Source organism: Felis catus, chromosome D1 (assembly GCF_018350175.1).
Source record: "Felis catus isolate Fca126 chromosome D1, F.catus_Fca126_mat1.0, whole genome shotgun sequence".
Taxonomy (NCBI): Eukaryota; Metazoa; Chordata; class Mammalia; order Carnivora; family Felidae; genus Felis; species Felis catus.
The window spans coordinates 8,749,688-8,777,364 of record NC_058377.1 but is presented as its reverse complement, the minus strand read 5'-3'; the positions used below and the strand labels follow the sequence as shown (position 1 = coordinate 8,777,364).

General features: G+C 41.4%; 1 protein-coding gene and 1 long non-coding RNA gene across 2 annotated transcripts in view; one reads left to right on the top strand and one right to left on the bottom strand.

Annotated features, from left to right (window-relative positions):
• The window catches only part of LOC109491781, a 111,286-nt gene that overhangs the window by 67,104 nt on the left and 16,505 nt on the right, over positions 1-27,677 (top strand). Inside the window, exons 9-14 of the long non-coding RNA XR_006585907.1 lie at positions 1,922-2,050; positions 6,094-6,328; positions 6,885-6,939; positions 7,614-14,235; positions 20,190-20,975; positions 25,272-26,976. This is a non-coding gene — a long non-coding RNA (uncharacterized LOC109491781). The remainder of the gene's footprint in view (positions 1-1,921; positions 2,051-6,093; positions 6,329-6,884; positions 6,940-7,613; positions 14,236-20,189; positions 20,976-25,271; positions 26,977-27,677) is intronic.
• FDX1 (ferredoxin 1) overlaps positions 15,697-27,677 on the bottom strand; it is a 36,665-nt gene continuing 24,684 nt past the window's right edge. Inside the window, exons 3-4 of the mRNA XM_023239077.2 lie at positions 21,854-21,983; positions 15,697-17,013 (exon numbers count right to left, since the gene is read on the bottom strand). Of these exons, the coding sequence (XP_023094845.1) occupies positions 16,899-17,013; positions 21,854-21,983 (245 nt within the window). The 3' untranslated portion in view covers positions 15,697-16,898. The remainder of the gene's footprint in view (positions 17,014-21,853; positions 21,984-27,677) is intronic.

The window sequence follows — 27,677 nt, the reverse complement described above, 5'->3', positions numbered from 1 at the left end:
GATTTTTTTTAATTAACTTATTTATTTTGAGAGAGAGAGAGAGTGCCACGCATGGGGGAGTTAGAGGGAGAGGATCCCAAGCAGGGTGCATGCTGTCAGCACAGAGCCCCACAGGGGGCTCAATGTCATGAACCATGAGATCATGACCTGAGCTGAGATCGAGAGTCAGATGCTTAATTGACTGAGCCACCCAGGCGCCCCAGGAAGGATCATTTTTAAAGGTATGTGTAATATTTCACTAGGTGGATAGATAATAGTTTATATAACTTCTTCTTTATTGTAATTCCTCTCAAGGAAAGAATTGTCTCAACTTAGAACAACAACAGAATAACACTAACAATGAAAGAAGTAATAATAACAGCTAACATGTATTGAATAGTGACTAGATGCCAAGTGTCATTCTAAGTGTTCTGTATTTATTAACTCATTTGACCCTCATAGTAAATCTTTAAGAAGAGTACTGTTGATTTCACTGCCATTTTGCATTTAAAGACACTTGGGTGTAGAGAAAGTGAGGAACTTACTGAAGTTCCAAGCTAGAAAGTGGGAGAGCAGAGCCTGTGAATCCATGCACTTTGGCTTCAGAACCTAGGGTCTGAACCACCACAAGATGGGTAGTAAGGCCAAGGGCTCACGTCTGAGCCGGAATCATAGGTTCAGAGTTCAGAGATGAGGGCAGAGTGCTCAATATGAGACAAGGAAAGAAATTTATGGTTGAAGCAAAAGAAAGTGGATGGAAAGAAAGAACAGAGGAGAGGAGAAAAGAGTCAAAGAATGATGTGGGAAAGGCCAAGAGAAGAACTCCTCAGTTGTGGGGAAGCTTAAAATAGGACTTTGGAGAACAGGAATGTCTACAATGGGTTTTTAACAACAGCTTTATTGAGGGAGGTATAATTGACGTAAACTACATACTTATAGTATACCATTTGATAAGTTAAAACCATCACCACAATCAAGATGAACATATCTATCACCCCCAAAGTTTCATCATGCCATTCTATAACCCCCTACCCACCCAGAAAACCACAGATCTTTTTTCTATCACTATAAATTAGTTTGCATTTTCTAGAATTTCATGTAAACAAAATCATACAGTTGTACTCTTTTTTTTGTCTAGTGTCTTTCACTCAGTGTAATTACTTTGAGATTCATTCATGTTTTAGTGCATATCAGTAGTTACTCCTTTTTATTTCTAGGAAGTATTCCTTTACATCGATATATCAAAAATTTTTATCATTCACCTGTTGAACATTCCAGTTGTTTCCAATTTGGGATTATTACACATAAAAGTACTCTGAAAATTCATAGTATGAAATATGCTTTCATTTCCCTAAGACTGGAATGGCTGGGTCCTGTATTAACTTTTTTAAGAAATTGTTTTCCAAAGTGGTTGGACCAGAAATTATGAGAATTCTGATTCTTCCACATCCTCACCAACACTTGTATGGTCAGTCTTTTAAATTTTTAAGATTTGAAAGATGTGTAGTAGTGCTTCATTGATTTTGATTGACATTTTTCTAATAAATTATGTTGAGCATCTCTTCATGCACTTACTTTTTTCCCTGATGAAGTGTCTGTTATGGTATTTCTGTTTTTTTATTGAGTTGTTTTATGGAGTCTAGGATTTATTTATAAATTTGGACATAAGTCCTTTATCAGATATGTGATTTGCAAATACTTGCTTCCAGTCTGTGGATTGACTTTTCATTCTATTCTCTGTATCTTTTAAAGAAGAAGTTCTTAATTTGGAGGCAGTACAATTGTTTTCTTTTATGGGTTGTGCTTTTGGTGTCAAAGCTGAAAAATCTTTGCCTAACTCAAGGTCCCAAAGGTACTCTCCTATGCTTTCATCTAGAAATTTTATATTTCTAGCTTTTACATTTAAATCTATAATCCAATTCAAGTTCATTTTTGTTCACAGAGCAAGTATGGACCACAGATCATATTTTTGCATACGGACACCAATTGTTCCAGCACCATTGGTTGAAAATCATCCTTCTCCCACCACATCGCCTTTGCGCTTCTGTCAAAATCAACTGACCATATATGCGTGAGTCTGTCTTTGAATTCTGTATTCTGTTTCATGGATCCGTATAGCTGTCTTTATACCAGTATCACAACATCTTGATTACTGTAGATGTATAATACATCTTGAACTAAGGTAGTATAAGTTCTCAAACTTTGTTCTTCTCCAGATTGTTTTGGCTATTCTAGATCCTTTGCATTTCCCTATGTGTAGGACTACAGGAGGGTGAGTCCCTAAGAATTGGTAGAAATTTTCCAGTGGACCTCCACAGGCAGTAAAACTAATGTTATTATGTTATGTTAGTATGGTAATATGTTCTAGAAAGTTACTACCTAGATCTCAAGGGCTGACAGTGCTTCTAGTGACATCAGGGTCGTAGACAGAAAACCCCTTCCAGGAAAAAGCAAGCCCCCTCACCATGTCACCTCAGATCCGGAATGATACAAGTGGCCTAAGTCTAGCCATAGCGCTTCAGAAAATCTGTTCACCTCTACTCCACATGATATGAGGCCCTATAGTACTGGATCGCACCTCATTTTCCTAGCAACTAATGATATGTGTGCACTCCGCCACCTTATAATCATACCCAGGTTTGAAAGGTTGCCAGCTATGAAGTTGGGGCAGTCTTTTTCTTTCTCCTCCTGTTTTTCTTTCCTTCTTTCTAAATGTAAGTCCCTTTCTGATACATTGATTGATATAAACATCCTGCATCCTCCTACCCATCATCCCTCCAAGATTCTGGTGTATCCTTGGAGGACACATGCCTCTTAGTGATCACTCACACAGAGTTGCACCAGGTTCGAGGCTCACCTGTCTCTACTTGCTTCTCAAGCCGTGGAAAAGACTGCTGACTTCTGACAGTTGCAAAATTTTTCCCTGTCTGTACTTTTTTATGCGGCCAGTCTCAATTGCACAATCTCTAGGTCAGCCAGGGTAAAGGCCGTTCATAGGACAAGAATTCTGTTTTATTTTTCAGTAGTTCCTTTGCCATGGGATGGACTTTCTATAGCTACTACCTTCCTTGCGTCCGTTAGGAACTAAGCCACAGAACGACAAAATGCATCCTCCAGCGAGGACTTGGAACGCTCCCTCAACAGAGGAGCAAAATGAGCATGTAAACTACAGCCCCCTAAAAAAGAACTATCTTGGCCTATGTTCCTTGCCCCTTCCTTCTAGGAATGATTTTGGTTACTTGCAAAGGAAAACATTCACCTTGCCCTGAACCTCCTTTAGGACAGGGCCCGGGCATTCCCTGGAAGTCCTCCTGCCAGGATCCAGAGCCTAACCTGAAGCCTGCAGTGTGGACACTGGTGCTTTCTGAACCAAAAAACAGGAAGAAAGGTACTTCCTGGTACCTTCAGGGCGTTTGTCCTGACTTTAACTTACTCAACATTTGTGTCAGTGACTTGCTGGAAAACAGAAAATCATGGAATTAGATGGTCAATGTGACAGAAGGAAACCAGTGCTCCCCAAATATTTCTTGTTTCCCAGCCTCCCTTGAAGTTAGGTTGGGGTCATGTGACTGGTTCTGGCCAATGGGTTGTGAGCCAGGCACCTTCTCTGTCCTTTTTCTTCCCTGGGGAGTCCCCCTGTTTCAGGTGGTCCTGCTACAGGACACAGGGGGGCAGCCAGACCCACACTGGGTTTTATGTAAATGAGAACGAAGTCTTGGTGTGTTAAGTCGCTGAGGTTTAGTTAGGGTTTGTGTATTAGGGCAGCTACTGTTAACTTTGCCAATGAATGCGGTCAACTTCTTAACGTGGTTGAGAAAAACAGTCTCTTGGTGCGAAGTGGAATCGGGGGGAGCAGGGCTGTCAGCCATCAGCTGCTGTTAACTAAAATGCGGGGAGCCCCTGGGGCCACCTTTTTCGCTTTGGGTTTGTCTGATCAAAAAGTGAAACTGAGCTCACAGACACCACTCCGACAACTATCCCCAAGAGGTAGTGGAAGCAGCCTTCCCGTGAATTTACTGCTGAGGTCTTGAAACCGGAACTTCAGCAGTCCCTCTAAATGAGAACCTTGTCCCCTACGTGTTTACTGTGCTTTGAGGCACAGACGTGGAGGTCAGAAACCTCCGCTAGTCCTCGGGCAGAGCCCAGATAAGGACGCTTCGCCTCACAGGCTTATGGAAGGGTCTCCATTCACGCCGAGGGGTGACATCAAAACTTCTCTCCGCAACAAAGAGAAGGCAGTGTGGTACCTGCCTGCTCACCCTGGACAGTCTCCAGCTCATCACGAAGGAGGAAGGAGCAGCCTCCCTCTGCAGAAAGGCCGGAGGTGGTATTTATCTGGTGCAGCAGTTACACCATACTGTCTCCCTCAGAAATTCCAGTGAAATGGGAATATCAGCAACACCACCAAAACTGAATAAAGAAGGAAAGCTGTCTCTGGCTCCAAGCTTACCTAGATTTGCCTCCTGGGACCACAAGGAGTAGGTAGGAGACTCCATCAGGGTGGGAATCCTCTTTAAGAGGAACAGATACTCATGTACAGAGAGAACTTGACGTTGCAGCTTGACCATATTTCCTTTTTTACAGGACTGCTCCCTTTTTTGGATCCATTTAGAGCTAATTGCTTTAATAGCAACGTGAGCTCTGGGAAAAAAGAAAAGGAATTTTTAAACAGCACAATAGTCTCAGAATGGCAAAAGCATCCATGTCTAAAGGAAGGAAAGATAAGGGCGCCTGGGTGGCTCAGAGAGTTCAGCATCCGACTTTGGCTCAAGTCATGATCTCACGGGTCATGAGTTCAAGCCTTGCATCAGGCTCTGTGCTGACAGCTTGGAGCCTGGAGCCTGCTTGTGATTCTGTGTCTCCCTTTCTCTCTGCCCCATATCTGCTTGCGCTCTGTCTCAAAAATAAATAAAAATTAAAAATAAATTAAAAATTACAAAAATAAAAGAAGGAAAGATACTCAGGGCAGTTGTCAGCTCACTTTAGAGCTCAGGTGTTTTAGAATTCTTACAGTTTGAGGATACAAAGAACTTTGGACAATGAGCCAAAGTGACAGCCTCATGTGACAGGATCAAGTGATAGTTTGGTCAAGAATGTTTTGTGGTTCTTTGCTGTTAAAGGAGACCAGTTCTAGAGGGGTCTTGGTGGTCTTGGAACAGTCCCCAGGAAAGCATGCTGGTTTCTGCTAAGCAGCTGTGGCAGTGTGGCATGGGGACAGTTTCAGGTGTGGAGGCAGGCGTGTCCCGGGAGAGCCCCTGGCTTGGTCCTGGCCCGGAGTAGTCATCGCAGGCATCCAGATGCAGTCAGTCCACACAAGGCCGAGGCCAAAGAATTTCCTATTATGCTGCCCGTTGGCCCGGCCTTCTCAGGTGGCGAACAGGGTACCTAGCCTTGCTCTCCCTCCAACCCCAGTGTCACTTGCAGCCCATGGTTTCAGCTCATCAGGGGGCTGGGAAAGCCGAAAGACAGGATGGCGACAACAGGCAATGTGTTCCGCTGTGTTTCTTGTCCAGAACCAAGTTTGCTTACCTATTAAAACAACAGCAGACGAAGCTGCCAAAACGTTATAAAATATATTGACAGGTGACGTGAAATTGCATCTGGGGTTTGCTTGAAAAGAAGGGTGTGGGGTGGGCGCGGGATGAGGGGGATGGCAGGGGTTGAGGTCAGAGAAGAAGCAGGGATCGCTAGGAGCTGGTATTTGTTGAAAGTGGGTGGTGGGTATATGGGGTAGTATTCTCAGAGGACGGCCGTCTAGCTATGGATGCACAGTGCTCAACAAACAGTCACCTTTACCCCCACTTTACACTTGAGGACGTGACTCTCAGAGAATGAAAGTCACTTGCCTGAGGTCCCATCTCTAGGAAGCAGTCGAGGTCTGTTTCTGAATCACACCTATCCCATCCCAAAGCCTGTGCTCTCAGCCTCTCTTCTTCTTTCTACCCTACCTTTTTTCCCTCTCCCCTTTTACAGTTTTCTGTGGTTTACCCCTACTTGGCTCCTGTTTTCCCTTGCGGAGTTGCATGTGCTTAATCCCCCGCTCTCCTGAGAGCCCTGAGTGGACCCAACCCTGGTTATAAAGTCAAATTTCTCAATAACTTATTCAACTGACAGGCATAGAATGCGGTGCTAGGGTGGCTGAGGAGAAAGATCCAGCTCTCAAGGAGCTCACAGTTGTGGACAGAGGCTGATCAGTAAAGGATCCTGGAGCACCCGCCACACGCCAGGCTTTCTGGCAGAAGTCTCGGACGGGCGTCCACAGATGTAGAGCCTGCAAGATCCCTTGCATTCAAATGAGGACTCCAAGGTGGAGGTGAACTAGACGAAGCAGAACGCGGGATGGTGGCAGGTAAGCCAGTAACTGTAACCCATCTTGGCGGGTGCCGTTCCTGTGTTAGAAGCCGGGGCAGGGTCTTCAGAAACACAACGCAGGGACACCTGAACGGAGTCTTAATGCACGGGAAGCCCGGTGAAGAGGGATGTGCGGCCTGGAGGGTGGTGTGCAGAACCATAGGCAAGGCCCTGGGGCAGGGACCACGGTGGGTGCATTGGGTGGTACGTCTGGAACCAAAAATGTGAGCAAGAAATGGTGGCATCCGAAGCAAGGTCACAGAACCTTCGTCTGCAGTCCTAAGGTGCTGAGGCTCTACCGTGTTGGCCTGTGCGTTTCCTACACTCTCCTGACAAAAATCACGCACGGCGATCGTTAGAAGCTGCTTTCCAAGTTCAAAATCAGGCCTACTGCATCCCAGTCTTGGGAGGAGAGGTTTCGAATGAGCCATTTTTAACAAGCCCTCTGGTGGTTCTCGGGATCAGGCAAATTTGGGAAGACAGTCTGGAGGTGATGTTGGACAATGGAATATATTGCTTCTCCTTTTTCACACATTTCCCTCTCTTTTTATCAGGTTATGAGGGCTTGTGTTTGCCGTGTGCCCTGGCTGTAGACCGAATGCTGCGACGGTAAGTGGGGTGGAAGGAAAACAGAGGATGCGTCCTGGAGGGTGGGAGTGGGGAACAGAAATTTTTACGGGTCAGAAAAATTATGTCTGCAGCCATCTGGCAAGCGGCACTAGAACATGCCTTGATGAAGAGATGGATACCGTCTCCTCGCATTCTCAGGAGTGCTGGCAGAGGCTCTCACTCAGGGAGAGTGGTGAGTGATTTGACAACGCGGATTCCACACATGCGGTGTGTAAGTGGGCTAAGGATTAGGCTTCATAATGCCAAGTCAGGGCTGCTAAAGCTTCCCGGGATGGAAAAACGCTCCCTATGTTAAGTATCTTGGCTTTGGACAGTTCAGAAAGGATTAGAGGGAAATTCGACTACAATTCAGGGTTGATACAAAAAAAAAAAAAAAAGAGAGGGTGTGGGGGAGGAGGAGTGGGGAGAGACAATGCCAAAAAATGAAAACTCATTTTAGCTCTTCTATTAAAGCCAGATGTATTTTAGGCCCTGTTTCTAGGCAACTGCATAATGGTAATATTCTCGAATCCTTTTTTAAAAGATTCACAACTGTCAGAGTCAGTAAAGGTCGGAAGGTAATTATAAAGCAATATGGACGACATACTTGTGGCCGGATCACTCCAGCATCGCTGGGGAAGTGGTGACGTTTTATATTTTACATTCATTTTCAGAAACTCCAAGGTCTTCCTTGGCGCACTTTGGCATGCCCCTTCGGCAAGACCGCTGACCCAATCAAACTTGAATGTGACAGTGGCATTTAACCTCTGAAATCATCCATCGGGCATTGATGAAACTCCCACACCCACCCGCCATGTGCACAACCTTCCGTGGGTCGTCCAGAGGGTGTAACAGACGTGTAAGACAAAGTAGAACCAATAAGGAAATTTCTAGCTGGAAATTGCCTTAGAGGGCAGTCCAAGAGCTCAACATAAAGATAAGGAAACTGAACCCAGAGACAGGAGGCAGAAAAGGAGAGAAGAAACTAAAATCTATTAAGTGCATGGATGTGCTGCTGGGTGGTCACCTTCTATCTACTGTTGCCTTCGTTCGTAATTGTGTGTGTGTGACCTTGGGACAAATTAGGAAGTTAACATTTATTGAATTTCACATACATTAGCATCTGATTTTCACAATAATTGCATCGGGTTTATAGGTATCATCCCTGTTTTAAAAAAAATGAAGCCAGGGCTTACAGACGTTAAGTCTTCCTGGCTCCCCAACTGAATGCTTATTTGATCTTGGAGAAGGTCGTGTAAGTCTGGGTAAATAAGGTTGTGTAAGTTTGCACCGACAAAGTGATGATAGTAGCCCACCTTGCAGGGTACTTTCCGAGATTAAGTGAGGTAGCTTATTGAATACCTAGTACAGCGCTGGGCATTTGCTAGGTAAAATTGCTGATCTCAAAACCTTCCATTCCACGGGAGGAGAGCCGAGACCTTACCATGGCCCTACGGGGCCTTCACCACCTGGAAACTCCCCTTCTCTACTTGCTGACCTTTCTGACCACCCCCCCCCCCAGACCTCCCCTCGTCTCTGCCTGCTCCCTGGGCCCTGTGGCCCCTGGCATGTGTTACACCTCAGAAACCACCTAATTTAAAATCGGGTCCTTACTCCTCCCTCTCCCCCGTTCAGCACGTTTATCCCTCCTCTCTGGGTGACAGATCTCCAAAGCACTTACTATCGAAAATACACTATACCTTCATGTGTTCTCCGTGTGCCCCACCAGAAAGTAAACTGTAAGGACAGTGATGTAATTGTTTTGTTTTGTCTTTGCAGAATCCCCAGCACCCAGTAGGTGCTCAATAAATATTTGCTAAATAAATAAATGGATATTACCTTCCCCCTCTCCTTCCTCTTCCAAGGTCGCACACTTTATTAGATCAGAAGCCTCTGCCCTTCCAAAGGATGCAAAAAGTAGAAAAACAAACAAACAAACAAAAACTTAACTGTAAGGAACTATGAAGCACATTTAAAGGGCTCCAGGACAAAAAACATGTCCAAACCAGGGACAAGTAATATTACAAGTAAGGTTATCCACTGTGTAACTCCTTCCTGAGTTTGGGATATCTAGGACTTTATGTTCGGGGTGTGTGTGTGTGTGTGTGTGTGTGTGTGTTCCCATGTATTGTCCCGTGGGCATGAAGACACCTGCTCTCCAACATTCTAGTACAAGTATCTCTTGACTGACTAGGGTGTGTTGAGCACCAGGCTCCGGGCGGGATGATACACAGGATGTGTGTATAGCTCAGTGGCAGACACAAAAGCCAACAGCCAACCTCACTACACTCTAATATGGTAAATGCTAAGAGGGAACTATATTCTGGGGGGTCCAGAAAGGGGGCATTTCACCCCAGATGGGAGTTCAGAGAACATTTCCCAGAGAAGCCTAAAAGAGGATCAAGAGTTAGACAAGCAGGGAAGGGGCAGGAGCATGCTCCAAGGATCGGGTTAAGCAAACACAGAGTTATGAAACTGTACGATGTATTCAGGGAACTGCAAGGCTCTTTGTGTTACTACATCATAAGACATGAAGTTCAGGATCTCTTGAGGCTTGGACTTCACTTGTGGAATGCGAAGTGATCCAATTTGTTTTCAAATAGATCATCCTAATGGAGGATGGCTTTAATCCAGGCTTAAAGGTTTCTTCTGTCTATTAAAGCAAGACTTGGCGACATCTTGGATGACACACCAGACCCTTTCCACATGGTGACAGAAGAGGATACAGACCCTTCAGAAAGCCTTGCAGCCTAGAGGCTATCTGAAAATCAGGCAGATACCCTGGAGAGGCTGGATGATCTACTCCAGTCCATGGTCAGTCAACAGGCTCACCCCAGGTCTGGCCAGCCTCCTAAGCCCAGAGAGCCCTTTAGCAGGTGAATGAATTTTGAGGTACCTTGAAAGTCAAAGTCACTGAAAGAGACCCAAGTGGACATTTCAGAGCCTTCTAAGTATAAATGAAAGTCCTAATAATCTAGGACTCAACTAACCCACTTCTTGGGTCCTCTAAACCAGAGGATCCAAGATGGCAGCCCACTGTATCTGCTCATGGCTCTTTTATCCATCCTATATAATATTAAAAACAAACTAAACTTAAAATCCTTGCAAACATAGAACAATCAGGAGATTTCACATAAAAACTTGGGTCCCAGTTTCTCTTCAGGAAAAAAAAAAAGTCTGAAAATACTGAAAATGCCAGGCCCTACATGGGACTTTACAGGTGACCCCCAAGTCTTCAGAAGCTGACCCTCAACATTTCTGAATGTGTCCTCCTTGTTTAAAACCGCAGCCCCTCCTCTCCAGTCTGGGTTTATCAGGTGACCAAGTGAGCACATTCTTTGAAGACAAATGAGTTCCACCAACAAACTCCCTCCTGCTAATTACTCCGTGCTAGTGTTTGGTTAGGTGTGGAAGGTATCTTGGAAAAGAGGGACACAAAGTTACCACACAAAGGGGAAGACAGAGAACAGGGTAGTGTCAGGTAAGGAGTTGGGGGAGACAGAGCACTCCTGAGAATCAGAATTCTTTCTAGTACTTACCCAGTTCTTTCAAGGCTGCAAGGCTTCAAGGCTTCAAGGAGCTGGGTAAGTATGAAAAGGGAAAGACATGAAAGGGGGAGGGGCAGGACAGAGGGGAGGAGCTAGAATGGAATGAACATCTTGGCAGGACCTGTGAGAGGGGTAAGGAGAGATTCCTCTCCTTTTCAAGGCTCATGCATAAATGTTTAAAAGAAAAACATTAATAGCAATGCACTTCTAAGTTTTATTGCTAATTAGAATGTAACATGCTTGGAAGTTTTGAATGAGGTGTTAAGTGCAAAGTATGCTACCTTGGGCAGGGGTGAGCTTTTTCTAGCTCAAAACTAATGTCCCTACAAAAAAAATTAAGGCTAATGGAATGCTTCACCCAGATGGTTTGGCTCTTTGATATCTACAAACATTTTGAAAACACTTAAAATATTTTTGAACTTTTCTGTGCAGTTGCATTAGGTGATGACTGTTGGCTTACTTATTTCCTGTTTAGTTTTTCCTTTGCTCTCTCTCCAAACAACTTTTGGTTTGGAAGACTAGTCAGTTCACAAAATTGGACTTGTGGCATAAAAAAGTTCTGTAATAATGGAGACACATGAGTGCCAACAGGTGGCTTCATAATCTAAGGCCTTGTGGTAAGTTCTGTTACCCTGCTGCTTGGCACGAATTCTGAGCTTGATAATGGATATTTTGAGGTGTGCACATTAACCACATCAAGATGAGGCTCTCACCCCGCTAGGATGGGGTTTCACTGGGGCTCTGGCAGAGCCCCAAGGCTGTGCATGATTCCTGCACAAATGTAACCAGCTGGTTGGCCAAAAGCTGATAGAACAGTTAGACGAACATTTTAGTTTCTGGTGGAGTACAAAAAGGCCAGAAAAATCTGCTTTCTAGGGCTACCCTCGCTTTGCCCTTTACAATAAAAGAAACCTCCCTACTCTAAAGGTCTGATCATCAAGCATTGCCCTCGACACACAAGCAGAAGCTGGTAGAGGTGAGTGCCAGGTCAAAATATGCCCATCCCACTGCTGGGTACATGAGCGCTTTGTTTTCAGTTTTGTGCTGAATCTAGCAGCATTCTCAAAAGAAATAATCATTTTGTCCTCTCAAGAGTTCAGCTGTCTGGCAAAAGTAACAGTGACTTACAAACACTTGAAAGTTTGACTCCTCATCACCCTGATAAGAGCTATAACCCAAGACTTTAACCTTGGAAGCTGTTGATGGTATAAAAACCTTTGATTTTCTTTATTTAGTTTAGCAACTCATTTCACATAACTATGCTTATTAATCCAAAGCTCTAACCCGAGATTTTCTCCTTTCACAAGCCCCTGCTATTTTATCCCACAATCGGGAGACAGTGGTGGGCAGGCCAGTAGATTTATTTAAAAATTTCAGCTAATACTGACTGACCACCTACTGTGTGTCAGATACTTCTCAAGGCATTTGGAAGATGACATGAATGAAAGAGATTGGATTTTAATAAAAGACCACAGGAACTGTTGCTTTTGATTTTGTAATTCAAATCTGATCGTAGGTACACCACATCACCTGAAATTACTATATACACAGGAATCTTTCTAGCAATTTCACTTGGTTGTACAGCACACAGCTCACCACCGAGCACCCAGAGCATGCTACTGCCCCAGAGCAGAACTATGTTAAATGGACCTTTAATGGGATTATTAAAACTTCCTCCAAAGTGTTTCAACTTGTGCCTCCAAAAAGGCATATCTATCATGCAAGATCTATCGAGTGATCACTTGAAAAAAATCAGGTTGGGCTGTCAAGAAATACGTAAAACAAATTTTCTTTTTGAGCTTGATTAATAAAATATATTTAAACTCGGAGAGGGGAGTGCTATTATCCTTTCAAAACAGATTTGCAAAGGGCAGTGTGTTCTGGAGTATCACAAGGAACCGTGCTGTGTGGAAGGACGGACATCCTCGAAAAAGGAAACGGTGTGTATTTCCATTTTCAGCTACAGGTATTTCCCTTCTTTGCTTTTATCAGAATTGCTCCTTATTTTTTTCTTTCAATAAAAAGGCACTGAATTATTTCCAGCCCATGTTCAAAGCTGTATTATTATTTGCTTCCTTTTGTAGTTTGGACAGTCTAGAAATATCCAACTCATTGCTACTTCTGGAAGATTTAACAGAGGTGGTTATCAATAGACCATTTCTCTCACATAAAAGATAAAGCACATTTATTTTTAGTGCATTCATCAGATGGGTAGTTAGGCTTAAGATTAAGCCCTATACACATCTGCTTTTTAAAAATAACTATTCTAAATAGGAAAGTCAAAGAATCGAGTCTCAGTCTGCAATTCTTACATAACAAGTATTCTACCTGTACTTTATTACCTAACGTCTAGATTTCGTCAAGAAGCAACAATCAATAATGGCATAATGCTCTACAGTTAAAAATGTTTCCACACACCACCTTATAATTGAAAAAGCTATAAAACATTGTCCAGTGGATATGATTACATGGATGAGACAGTAGTTTGCCTGAGGTACTGGGTCTAATTATCTCTACTTAACAGATATGTAACCAGAGGCTTGACTACCTCAAGAGAAAACATTTGTGAGGAGGCACAGAGGGGCCTCAAGAGGCCACTATGTAATTTTCTATGAGTTATAAAGGATTCTCATACAAATACATAGTGAGCCTGTGGCAAAGATTTACTTAACTCATGAATGAGGGGACCAGCAGAAGGACAAAGCTGGTTCAGAGAAAGACATGAGGAACTAACACACACACACACACACACACACACACACACAGTGGAAAAAAGAATGCTGTAGGAAGACTGCAGAGATAAACATCAAACAGGATAATGCCCTACAAGGCAAGAACCCATAACTCTCAGAGTCACCTTTCCTACCGCAAAGAAAACCTCTGCAACTTAACAAGCTTTTTGAAGTTATTTAACATCTAACTTTAGAAGGACTGGGTCCAGGTCAATAATAAGTACCAAGTCAAAGTTACCTCCCCTAGAGCATGGGTCAGCAAACTTTCTCTGTATAAGGCGAGACAGCAGATATGTTAGGCATTATGAGCCATTTGGTCTCCGTCACAACTACTCAACTCTGCTGTTGTCAAATGAAAGCAACCATAAGCAATAAGCTTGAGGTGGGCATGGCTGCAATTCCAATCAGGCTTATTGACAGAAAACAGGTGGCGGGCTTGATCTGACCCATAGGACATAGTTTGCTAATGCCTCTATCTTAGAACATCAGGTGATCCTTGGGTGCCCAGGTAGACAGTCCTCTAAGTACCACCTCAAAGTGCAGGAATCTTTTTGCTTTATTTCCAAGTTTTAGATAATTTTTAAAACAGTACCCAGGTCTTCGAACACTAAGTCCCATGCTTTTCCCTCACTATCTTGCTATCTCTCTGAGGCTTACTCAGTCTTTGGAGTTCAGTTAAGAAACAAAAGACTCTACTAAAGAAAGGACATTAAAACAGAATTACTAATCCTTCTCAGTCTTTCGGTTTGCTTGGTTTCACTGCCCTGAGGAATTCTCCTTAGGACCAGTGGGAAGTCTAACGCTGATGAAAAATCACTGAAGCCTGCAGAAATACATGATGGCCGACACTTCCAAGATGGAGGAGCACCCATTTGGAGGCTTGGTCATGACGTGTCACGTGACTCACAGGGCCAGAGACCATCTATCACCCTCAAGACCTCAGCACTATGTATTTGAAGAACAGAGACCGGCAGAGGGACCAAACTTCGGCTCATTCAAAAGCTGTTTCATTCAAGGTATGTTTAAAAAAGATAACAAGTTGAACACGGTCCTCTTTAATAGAGTGGAAATTATCTGACATCTTAGGAAAATAGTCCTGTGTGTCCTGATTTCTGTTAAGTTGGAGTTGGGAGGTAGGCTCAATACATGGGCTTATCCTGGGCTCATGCAGTCTCATCTGTAACAGACCACCACAGAGCAAGATGCTAGAAGCATATTTCTTATACGACCAGGTTTTGATTAACTCAGGTTTTATTGTATACTTATTGTGGGTAAATACCATGATAGACACTGCACTTACAAAGTTGAACACAACCCAGTCCTGATTCTTAAAAAGCCTAGTCTGTTAGGGAAGAAATGTAGTCAGTGCTCCATGTGATAAGCACTATATAAATGCTATAAAGGGCGGTCCGGGGCAAAGTACTTGGGCAGATGAGGGAGGGATGGAGACTACTGGGTAAATCAAGCTGAGCAGTCACGGTTTTGGTAACGGCTAGCAGACGAAGGGGACCGGAAAGTCACAGAGGCTGTGCTTAATTTTATAACATCAAATCAAGTCTAAAAATTAAGGCAACTAATATATCCAGGTAGTAAGACAACAAGCAGATGGGAGTCATAAGGAAAGAGGAATAAAGACATTGGTTAGAGAATGTATTACTGCCAGTTTCTGCAGAAGTAACACCTCTCACTACAGACATGTTTTCCGTCCGCTTCTCTCCTCGATGGCCTCTAGTAGATTTAAACTATCTTATAACTCCTTGTTTCTGTTCTGAAATAGGAACTTTGTGTCTGCAAGTGGTCATGTCTTCCCCTTGCCAGCTGGTTTTCTAACTGTTAAGTTTCTAGAAACTTATAAACAAAAGAAAATCTGATAAAAACAACTTGATATCATGTGATGTGTTGACACATAAAAGGAATCCTGTTGTTGCTTAACCGAGACCATCTTTCTATTCTTAAATATTTCTCTAACGGGAAACAAAGTATGTGTGTAATGTTTGAATACCTTTGAATAGTTTACACTTAGAATAAAGTTTCATATACTATTTTTGGAAATATACATACAACACATTATTTCTATTTTTTAATTTATAGGGTGATAAGTTATCCTATAAATAAGAAATCCATCTAATAAATTCTGATCCATAATATGGTTTAACACAAAATTTCAGGGAGTTTAAGGGCAGGAAAAGCAATTAACAGAGTTGTAAAAAAAAAAAAAAGAAGAAGAAAAAATGGGAAAATAAATAATGAATCTAAGTTCCCCTTAGAAAACATTTTTTTCAAGCAAAACCTAATTGCTCTAATGCTAAATGACTATGATAGAAACCACATGGATCACCATGTGATACTTAAATATTTTAAGGAAAATAAGAAAACTGTCCTTTAAGACAAAAATTAGACAATATTTTCACAATGAAAGTTAGGCAAAAGGTTCTCAAAATTCTTAGAATCAGTCACTTGAAAAACTAATTCAGCAGTTTTGAGTTACTTACATAATTATAGGTTGGTTTTATTTGTGAAAAGCAAATACAATATTAAGTATTAGCATGTAACCAACAATTACATAGACTATTATACCAAAGGAAGCTGCCTTTCTTGATGGAAAAATGCAGAAAAATGTAAACTAAAATTATACAACATTGAAAAAGAACCCACCATTATTCCCTCTGATTTTAACCGAATGTCAAGAAGAAAACGGTGGGAGTTATAGAATAAAACCAATGAACCATCATAAAAAAGAAGACACAAGAATCTTTCAAAATGCAATATAAGAACGAATCCAGCCCTTTTCAAAAAAGTTTAGAACACTGTTGGTTAAAGAGACAATTTTCATAGGCAATAATGTGCCTGCCAGTAAGCTAACCTGAAAATAATGGTTATTGTAGTGGCTTTAAGGCATGTCTGCAAATTCTCTGACACCCCTCCCTTCAAGTGCCTCATTTCTAATGAAGAGAACAGGCAGAAATGATGCTGTGTGACTTCCATAACTGGGTCACTGAAAGGATACAGCATCTACCTGGCACAGGAGCTCACTCTTACAGCGCAGGCTCTCAGAAACCAGCACCGTGCTGTGAGGAAGTCCAGATACTTTTCAATGAATCAAAATTCTGAAATACTATTTAGAAGGCAATAACTAGTTATCTTTGAAATGAAGCAGTTTACGGAGTGCTTAGTTTTGTCCACTTAATTACTGATATAAACAAGATATTCATAACTTCTCTAGTTTCAATCTGAACATATATGTTGGCTAAGAAGATGTGGGTTCTAGTACATACCTTCTAATTTGGTCCATGGCCCTAGATAAGCCATCTAGGGGCTCTGTCTTTACCCACATCTAACAGGGAAAATATCTTTTTTTAACCTAACTTACAGGTAATTAAGGATAAAATTTATGTGAAAACATGTTACTAAAGTTGCTAAACAAACCTAAGGTAAAATATGTAAGGTTTTATAATATTAACTATTTTTCTAATATTTGATTTGCTTTTTATAATTTAACCAAAATAAGGATTGCATACCTTTAGAACTACAAAATGCAGTAGTTATGTAAGGTCAATTAAAGTAGTAAAGCTAATCATCATAATAAACCCCTTCACCCGTGATCTCATTTCATTACATTAAGAAATAATAACTATAAAAATAGGTAGAATTTTGTGAAAATATTCCAATTTATTCTAGCTTAGGAGTTCTTGCCCACATCAATGGATTGCCTGGCATCGGCCACCACGTCAGGTACTCGAACGGTCATATTGTCCATAGACTTTGTCAAACAGATTTGGCAGCCCAACCGAGATCTGTGTAAGAGAGGGAGAGATGTGGTTTAGGGTCAAGAATAGATTATTCACAAGGCAGTGCAGCTGGTTGGATATTTTCTTACCCAAAGCAGTTAGAGATTCACTTACCTTTTAAATTCCCATTGCATCAAAAAGACATACCCAACCCTTTCAAAGCTAGAGGGTATAGAGGGTAGAACGAAGATATGAAAAATGAAAAGCGAGGTGTTGCCAAAGCACTTTAATCTTCAGTTTCTGTCATCTACTACAACCACTGGTTTATGCTGAGAGGGCTGGCAAGCAGTGAAATGATCAGAAGGCACAACATTGGTGGAAAGAATAGAAGTTTCAGCAACACCAAGAGAACGACTGATCAATCCCCCGACAGTTAAAACCATATAGACTATAAAACTACACTTTTTTTTAATGTTTAGTTATGTTTGAGAGAGAGAGAAAGAGAGAGAGAGAGACAGAGCATGAGCGGGGGAGGGGCAGAGAGAGCCGGGGTACACAGAATCCAAAGGAGGCTCAAGGCTCTGAGCTGTCAGCACAGAGACTGATGCGGGGCTCGAACCCACAAACAATTGAGATCATGACCTGAGCAGAAGTCAGACGCTTAACCGACTGAGCCACACAGGCACCCCAAAGCTATACTTTTTAAAACAAGAAATTTGAGATAATGCGTAGACTTAAGTCATCCATTATGAGATGCATATTTTTTGCCACATTTTTGACATCCCTGAAATTGAGATGCATCTAACCATCATAGCCGTGCCAGGAGCTGTGTCACATCACAGCTATGAACTCAGCGACAATGTTTTATAGGTGTCTCTTCAACTGAGTTGTGGGAAAGATGGTAATACTACATGTGTGAATTTAATTACCACTCAAAATGAGTTCAAATGGATTATAAAAGTTAAGAATACAGAAACATACACAGCAGGACATAAATTTGATATTAGTAAAGCAAATATGTGTCATCAGAAGAAGAACGATAATTCCATTTTTTTTTTATTTTTTTTTAACGTTTATTTATTTTTGAGACAGAGAGAGACAGAGCATGAACCGGTGAGGGTCAGAGAGAGGGACACACAGAATATGAAACAGGCTCCAGGCTCTGAGCTGTCAGCACAGAGCCCGACGTGGGGCTTGAACTCACGGACCGTGAGATCATAACCTGAGCTGAAGTCGGCCGCTTAACCGACTGAGCCACCCAGGCGCCCCGGATAATTCCATTTTTTTTCAGGATTACTACCAATTTTATTTTATTTACATCTTACTTTTTTAACAGTGATGTACAAATCTATGCTTAGACAAATCTATGTCTAGCTCTTTTGAGATGCACAAAATGCTGAGTGATAACTGTACCGTATTTTAATCGGCAGTGCTTTTTGCTTTCTTAGAGGCACATAAAAATATTAGTCTTGCAATCAGATTGTCTACAATTTGGTGGAATGTGGCATGCAGGTCTTTGTTTGGTTAACGCAGCCATCGAGCACTTACTGAGCATCTAAAGGCACAGCACTAAATGTCAGTGAGTAAGCACAGAATAGCAACTCACTTCAATCTGTGTTGGACACTTTTATGTCCTAGGTACCAGGGCCGCAGTACAGAGGCAGCAGTGGGGTTAGAGCCAACCAACCAGTGGTCCAGGATCCAGCACTGAACATGGCATGTTCACAGGCAACTTTCTTAACCCTGCCAGACATTAATTTCCTAGGCTAACCCTAAAGATGAATAATAAATGAGCTCCTCACAGGGCTGGTGTGGAAATGATTTACCAATATCAGTATTGAGGAATGTACTCTCAATCAAATAGAAGAGAGGAGACACATTTGCAGATAATGAACATGGGAGATTGTGACCAATACCACAGAGAGAGAAAGCCAAAAATTCTGAGAAGGAAGCACTTACTTCTGGCCAGGGGAGATAGTGTTTAGAACAGGCTTTAAGGATGGGGAGGAGGTAACGTTTAATAAAAGATAAAGGAGAAAGGCATTTGAGGCAAAGGTAACCAGGATTCAAGGCACATCTGAGGCGATACGGGTTTTTAGCTTGGCTCGGCTGCTATGCAAGGAGGGAGATGGGTTGGAACGGCCACCAGGCCACAGACAGCTCTGAACACCAACAGAAGAGCTTAGGTTTTAACCAGTGAGCAATGAGGGACCACTGGGAAGTTTTTGAGTAAGGGAGTAAATATAACCACAGGAAATCTTGATTTCTCATAGAAAAAAAAAATCCCCTTCTACCAATAATTCCTATTTGTTGACTGCAGACAGCCTTCACGGTACCCAATTACGCATTTAGCTCTGTCTGCAAGAGAGAAAATGTGGCAAGCCATGTTAGACCAATTCCTCAGGGCTGTGGAGAGTCCTACCTAGAGAGACTGCTGGTGATTTCCCGCTGTTCATATAAAGAGAAGATAATGCCAGTCTCCGGAGGCACTTTTAATTTAGTAAGAGAAACAGAGATGGAAAGAGCGGTCAGTGAAAAGGGGCAGAATACAAAAGTGCCGTGGAAGTGCAGGAACAGGAAGTGTGTGTTACGGGAACCCAGAGAGGGTTGGCCCTGGAAGACCGGGCAGTGGGGGCCTGTGGCTGTTTTCTCACTCCCTCCTTCCTCTACCCCCTTGTTCTAGGTCTCCCCAGCCTAGAAAGTGTCTGGTACCTGCAGACAAGGACAGATAGCAAGGCAGCCTTGATTTCACTATTAGTTGCATAAAATTCTGACACTGTGCCAACCCTGAAGGTATTTTCTCCAGTCACCTTTGCCATTTTTACCTGACAGTGCAAATACACTGGGGTATTGTATTTATACTTTCCTCCTAAGGTTTGGTTTCCAATTCAGAGAAGCAGCTTGAAACAGTGCAAGATCAACGGCTTTGGGGCCCAACGTAACTGATTCAAATCAAGGCTGTGTTATTCTCTAGCTGCGGGGCCTTGAGAAAATCTCTGATAATTAATTAAAACTTGTTTTCCCCTATGAAATGGTGACGATACTGTCTAACCCTGAAGGTTAGAAATCGCCTCTGTAAAGTACCGAGGCATTATAGTTAAGTATCTGGCATATAAATTGGTATTTTTATCATTACAGTGCCTAAAGCCATTTAATGAATGCTTTCCCCCCAGACCCTGTTCTGAAAAGTTCACAAACAACCCTACCAGGTAGGTACTAATATTATCATCTCACAACTACAGAAACTGAGGCCTCTAGGCAAATTATCCCTGGAAATTGGTGGCAGCGAGCAATGACTATCATGAAATACAGATTCACAGATAATTCCTGAATTTCTCCTTCTATCGACCACTAATTCCACAAAGAGCTGGTGAGGCCCTATTGTGAATCGGACACTGGAGATACAGTGAAGAAACAGATACGGCACCAGCTCTCACACGAAAAGAGAGACAAGTAACCACTACGGTAAGGGCCAGATGAGCCCATGTGTCACCAGTGGGTCAACAATCGTGGGTAAGGACACCCTACAATAAACATTAAAACAGTGGTGTTTTAGCTTAAAAATTTAAGACATTTACAGAGCACTTAACTTTAAAATACATGTATGAACCAAAAGGCTGAACTTCCTTGTTCCTCTGTTTTGGAATCCTTCGTATATGGTACCCTAGAAACAGTTTCTGTCTATGGTACTAGGTTTGAACAAAAGTATTTTCGTTCCAGATGTGTCCAAGTGTTTTATCACTGCTACCTGTGAGAAGCATCCTACTCTTTCCCCACAACAGTCATTGAGTGTACTCTATGTGTCACTCTTCGTGGGGGAGAAAAAAAGGTGTTGACAGAGAATATGGCACCTGAAGGTGTGAAGGGGGACAGGACGATGGCAGCCACAGCCCGCTCTGCTGTGAAGTCTACAGAGATACTGCTTTCCCGGCTTCTCCCGCCGGGGTATCCGTCTCACTGCCACCACGGGAGAAATGAACCACAAATGGAATAAGGTGATTCTTCACCTCTAAATAAATACTAACGAGGTAAGCAATTTTGTGAGTATTAAGTAAGATGATCTATGTTAAGGAATTAACACAATTATGGTTATATAATACACAAATCAAGCTATTATTATTACTATTACTTTTAATTTTTTAAACAACTGTTTTTCATTAGGGTCAAGTTATGGTTAGACACCAAAGCCAACCTTAATTAAGCCAGCCCTCATTATGTTGTCCTTTGAAACAGTAACTCAACTAGCTACCTCCTCTAACTCCAACCAAAAGACGTGGTAATTTTTTTAAATAGATATTTTTTAAAAATATCACTTGATATCATCTGTTACTATAAATCTGACTACCTTTGAGAGGAATTCCACCCGTTAATTAATTAACAAGAATAAGCTCTGAATAAATTACTACCAGGTACACTTAGAAACAGGACTATTCATTTTAATATAGTTGTTATTATACATTAAGTTTCTTTTAAAATTCTGTTCTTTGAAGTAGGTAAAACTTCCCATGAAAATTTCACCCAATTTTCAAATCTGTCCTTCAAGAACACTGTAAAAAGCATTAAATTGAATCCCAACTCATTAAATTGTGAAAAATATTAATCCCTGGAATAAAAAACAGACTAAAGTAGATTTATCAGAATCTAGAACTTGTATCTCCAATACCTTCAATTGGTTTTTTTTGTTTTTTTTTTTAGCAAAATGGAAAGTTTCACAAGGGTGAAAACTGTAGAATAGTGAAAACAAAAAGAAATGTCACATATTTGATATTCAAAGTTTGTGTCTGTCATCTATCTATGCCAGGAGATCACTCTTACATGCATGAGGCTGGTCTTAGGTAGATATGAACTACTAAAACCTTTATCTTCCCAGATTATTAGTACAGTTGAAGTCATCCTAAAATCTTACCTATCCGTTAGCCCGTATGCCAGATCGAGCATGTCATTCTCCTCATCAGTGACAGCATCTAACTTCTCAAATATGTGGTCTTCAAAGATGAGGTGACACGTAGAGCAGGCCAAGGTTCCTTCACATGCACCTATAAAGGCAACAGACATTGAAGACACTCTCCCCTCCATTATACAGAATTCAAATCTAGTTTTAATTAAAGTTAATTATTTCTAAATTTTAGAATCCACATTAGTATACAGACTTTGTTTCTGAATAATAATGAGTATTAGGGACTACCCTCCCCAACCCCTCTACCTCCCAATCCCCCTTATCCCCCTCTCTCCTCCCCCAGAATATAAAATCACTTTCACATATTGTTTCAAAAATGTTCTGGGTTACATGCCGTGAAGAGAAACACAAAAATACACGATCCTGATATCAAAGAGCTTACAAGTTAATAAACTCAGACATGCATGCATATACCAATATGCATTTTTAAACTTACATGGTAATAATTTTTATGATAGCTATATAAGTTATTTACCTTTATTCTGGAGAGCTCAACACAATTTATGAAGCCTTGTGATATATGAGAAGATTTAGAAAGCAACCAAACATATGCCTATATCAAATTAAATACTCTTCTCTATCTCTCCCCATAATTGAGAGAGAATCAAAGAAGTCATTTTAAGAGCCATTCGTTTTTAAATAATAAGATAAGAATATTTCTCTTGTTCCATTTCTTTTAATTTTTTTGTTTTTTTAATGTTTATTTTTGAGAGGCAGAGACAGAGCGCATGTGGGGGAGGGGCAGAGAGAGAGGGAGACACAGAATCTGAAGCAGGCTCCAGGCTCTGAGCTGTCAGCACAGAGCCCAACGCGGGGCTTGAACCCAGGAACCACGAGATCATGACCGGAGCCAAAGTCTGACGTCCAACCAACTGAGCCACCCAGGCGCCCCTTTTTACAATAATTTTTAAAGCCTTTACACAACTTTAAAGATTATAGAGTCCTAGGAGTAACTTACTTGGATTTAGATTTGGTTTTGGTCAATAAACAGTACATTAAATACAGAACTATTATCAATAACTAGTAACCTTCTTAATTTTCCTTGAATTAATCATTTTAATAAGAGTTATTCCCTTATAATTTAAACATTTGTTAATCACACTTTATTATCTAAAAAATTTAACAGAGGAATGAGAAACTTCCTTAAGTGTTCATTTTTACTAAATCTAATTCAAAGCAGTAACGGGATTAAGAGAAGAGAGGGCACAAATTATGGAAAGAGCCTAAATGTCCATCAGCTGATGAATGGATAAGTAAGTTGTGGTTTATATATACAATGGAATACTACCTGGCAATGAGAAAGAATGAAATCTGGCCATTTGCAGCAACATGGATGGAACTGGAAGGTATTATGCTAAATGAATTAAGTCAGGCAGAGAAAGACAGATACCATATGTTTTCCCTGTTATGTGGATCCTGAGAAACTTAACAGAAGACCATGGGGGAGGGGGAGGGGGAAGAGGGAAAAAAAAAAGTTAGAGAGGGAGGGAGGCAAACCATAAGAGACTTAAAAAGTGAGAATAAACTGAGGGTTGATGGGAGGTGGGAGGGAGGGAAAAGTGGGTGATGGGCACTGAGGACGGCACCTGTTGGGATAAGCACTGGGTGTTGTATGGAAACCAATGTGACAATAAATTTCATATTAAAAAAAAAGAGAGAAGAGAGAGCATTCAGTGGAGCATAGGAGTTACAGGTGAGTTCTGGAGCCAGACTGTCAGGCTTCAATCCTACCTGCACTTTGTACTAATGGCATCACCTTGAGCTACTTTAACAGCCCCCATGCCTCAGTTCCCTCAGCAGTAACTATACCAACCTCACTCGGTAGTTGCAAGAATTACATGAGTGTTTACTTAACATGTGTATTGTAACCATGACTGGTAGGTAGTAAGCCCGATACAACTGCATTATTGTTGTTGTTATTATTATTCACATTATTATGTATTAATACCATTATTTGGAAGTTACAAAGAATCGTAAAGTAATTCTACTTTCTTTTTAAATACAACAGGAAATAAACCCAAGAAATTAAATCAATAGCCTAGAGGTCATATTGCTAGTTAAGAGAGAGTCAACGGCTTCAGCTGAGATTCCCAATGTCGAAGATAACTAGTTCCTACCACTCCATAATTTAAGTCACCTTACCTAAATATTAAATATATAAATACATTTATATACAAATATATATATATATAAATATATATACACACACACACACACACACACACACACAAGTACATACACACAGCAATCAGTTATTTGAACAATAGCTTCCTATTCTATTTTTGTGTCAATTTGAAACATTTCACACAAAAAAGTAAATGGATATATTTTACTTAAAAGAGAGGGGGGCTTCATATATACATCTCAAGTTCAAAAAGTCCTGTGTTAAAAGGAAAATTGCTGTAATGGGACCCTGAAGACTTAAGCACACTGTCTCCTGTGTCCCAGGCAAGTCTCACAAGGGCCTCGGTTTTTTTCTCATCTGTATAATGATTGAGGTAGATGATCTCTAAGGGCCTTGTGCCTCCAGTATTTTATGACTCCACAGAGAAGAATTACAATTCTTTTTTTTTTTAATTTTTTTTCATGTTTTTTAAAGTTATTTTTGAAGGAGAGAGACAGAGCATGAGCAGGGGAGGAGCAGAGAGAGAGGGACACACAGAATCTGTAGCAGGCTCCAGGCTCTGAGCTGTCAGCACAGAGCCTGATGCAGGGCTTGAACCCACAAACTGTGAGATCATGGCCTGGGTCAAAGTCGGACGCTTAACCGACTGAGCCACCCAGGCGCCCCGAGAAGAATTATAATTCGTAATGGGCTTGTTCACTAATATCCAATAAACATACATTAAATCTTGATCCCTATTTTCATCTCATCAATACCCCATCCAAACTCGAAACTAAAATGGCACATCCCTCCAGAGATACTGTAGGACAAAAATCGGGAAAGCCGGCCTCCTTGGGTCTTTAAAATGTACGTCAAACAATCCTTACAAAGTATTTCAAACCACTCTCTTAACTTAAAGAGCTTATACTTGCCTTCAGAGTTTTGCTATTGAGAAAACCGAATCCTGAGAACTGTGGGCCGTGTGTGACAGAAGACGCGAGGAAGAGAACCCTCGCTTCCAGGCAGGATGGGGTGTGCGGGGGCTGCACAAGCAGGGGACCAAGCCTGGAGGGTCTCCCATGCTCTTCTCAGGAGCAGAACTTGTTCCATAGGCCCATTATTTTCTACCTTGTTTCCACACATGCTGGGTGGGTAACTCACACACGCAGGCAAACAACCATCTCTCAGGTTGGGCTGCCACAGCGATGGGAGTGGCTGGGGGGGTGGGTACGGACACCCATCACTCCTCCTCTCTTTTCCCAGATCCAGCCCCTGCAGAGGTGGTGGTCCCGAGCCTCTGCTATAGGCTACAGGAAGCAGCTGAAGGATTGTGAGCAGGACGTGACATGGCATGTTTTACTTTGGACAGATCTCACTGGTGGTTGTGTGGAAAGGATGGATTCGAGATGAATAAGACAGAAGCAAAAACCATGAGATTTCTCCAGGGGGAAGGGTAAAATGATGGAAGGAAGCAGAGACAGCCAAGGAGAGACCCCCTCCGAGAAAGAGAGTCAAAATAAGAATGTCCCCAATGGTAGAGAGTGAACCAGCAAAGTGCAATATGAGAAAAGCCCAGGGAAGAGGACAGTGCGTACAATATGGTCTCAATCATCTTGGAATGGAGACAAAAGGCCGTCACATGCCCAATAAATCTCTCTGGAAAAACTTAGGACAGTCCTTTTTGCACCCCCTGGTCAGATGAAATGAAGAGTTACCATCCATGTTCCAGTTCTCCATGTGCTTTCACCTCCCTTCCCTAGGAAACCTCAATTCTTTCAACCTTCTCTTGAAGGTTTTATTTTCATTCTCTACTCTAATTTCCATTGCCTTCTCAGGAAACCTGCCAACTGTTTCCACATCTTGCTTACGTTGCCAAGCTCAGAGATGAAGAGGATTCTAATAGGGATTTGACAAACGTCGAGTATAATATACAGAAGGTTAACTTTTGGTCCGTACAAGTTAAGCTCCTATTATACATTCTAGTCCCGTATTTACTCTGGAAATGGATGTACTGCATTCAGGATCACCCTTTATTTTATGGTCCCTTTCAAACTTTGTCTGCCATAAGATGTCAAAAGGTATGCTTTTCTTATTCTTCGTAGTAGGAAGAATTCAAATACAATAGAATGTCTCAGAATGAAATCAATTCAGCCTGTGTAAGATGGCTAACATTATACCAGAAAAACATAATGGTCATATTTTGGTACCAGTGTCACTTTAGAAAAAAATCTGCAACAAAGATTTCTAAGACCTCATGAATCACACTTATTAGAAGAAACAATCTTACAAACCCCCCAAGATAATAAGACAATTTGAGTGGTATTTTTTTTGAGATTTAACCTAAAATTTTTCTAAAAATTTTTTTCTAAAAAAAAAAAAAATCAGGAAGGCTTTTAGAAAATAGTGAAGACAGGTCTCTGAAAAAAGTACTTAGGAGGAAAAAATACATTTTTTCAAAGAGCCTAAAACTGTGAGAAGAACAAGAGGCTATTTCAGAAAAAAAGTTACTCCTTTTTTTTGTTTTTCATCTCATAAAACATTATTTCATGATGGCTATTTCCTCCTGGTCTTATAGTTCAAGATTGCCCCCCAATTAGCAAGCACGTGAATGGATGTAGTTCTATGTATTTTAACACCTGTATACATTTGTGCGACCACCGCCACAATCAATACAGAACAGTTTCATCACCCCCAAAATTCCCTTGGGCTGTTCCTCTGGAGTCACACCCTCCCCCATCCCTAACCCCCGGCAACCATGGATCTGGTCTCCATCCGATAGTGTAGTCATTTCAGAACGTCGCATAAATATAACCATACCATACGCAACCTTTTGAAACGGGCTTCTTTCACTCAGCAGAATGCCTACAAGATTCATCCAAGTTGTCATGTGCAGATGTCCACAATTCATTCCTATTTACTGCGGACAAGTATTCCACTGTGTGGATGAACTACAATTTGTTTCCAGCAGGTATGTCGTGGTATTGCATTGTGGTTTTCATTTGCATTTTCTCCAAAAACTGAAGACGTTGGATATCTGGGGGTTTGTTTGGGGGTGAGGGGGTGGATTTCCATCACTTTTTCCAAAGCCATTTGGGAGAATGGCATCATTTTGTCTCTTATACCACTAACAGAAAGCTTCAAATGGCCCAGAGTTGTATGTATGTGCAAGTTCAAGTCCAGATGCCCATGAATATATTTTTATGTGCTTATTTGTCATCTCTATATTCTCTTTGGTGAAGTGCCTGTTCATATCTGTTACCATTTTTTAATTGGGTTGTTTGCTCTTTAGTGTTGAGTTTTGAGAGTTCCCTACATATTAGCGATACTAGACCTTAACTGGACATGTGATTTGCAAGTATTTTCTCATACTCTAGCTTGTCTTTTCATTCTCTTGACTGTGTCATTGGCAGAGTAAAAGTTTTTAATTTTGATGAATTCCAATTCATATATTTTTTTCTTTAGATTGTGCTTTTAGCATCCTATGTAAGAACTCTTTGCCTACTCTAGGTCCCAAAGATTTTCTCTGATGCTTTGTTTTAGGAGTGTCATAGTTTAACTTTTACATTTAGATCTCAATCAATTTTAAGTTGATTTTTGTATAAAGTGTGCAGTTTAGGTCAAGATTCCTTTTTATTTTCCATATGGATGTCCAATTGTTCCAACATTATA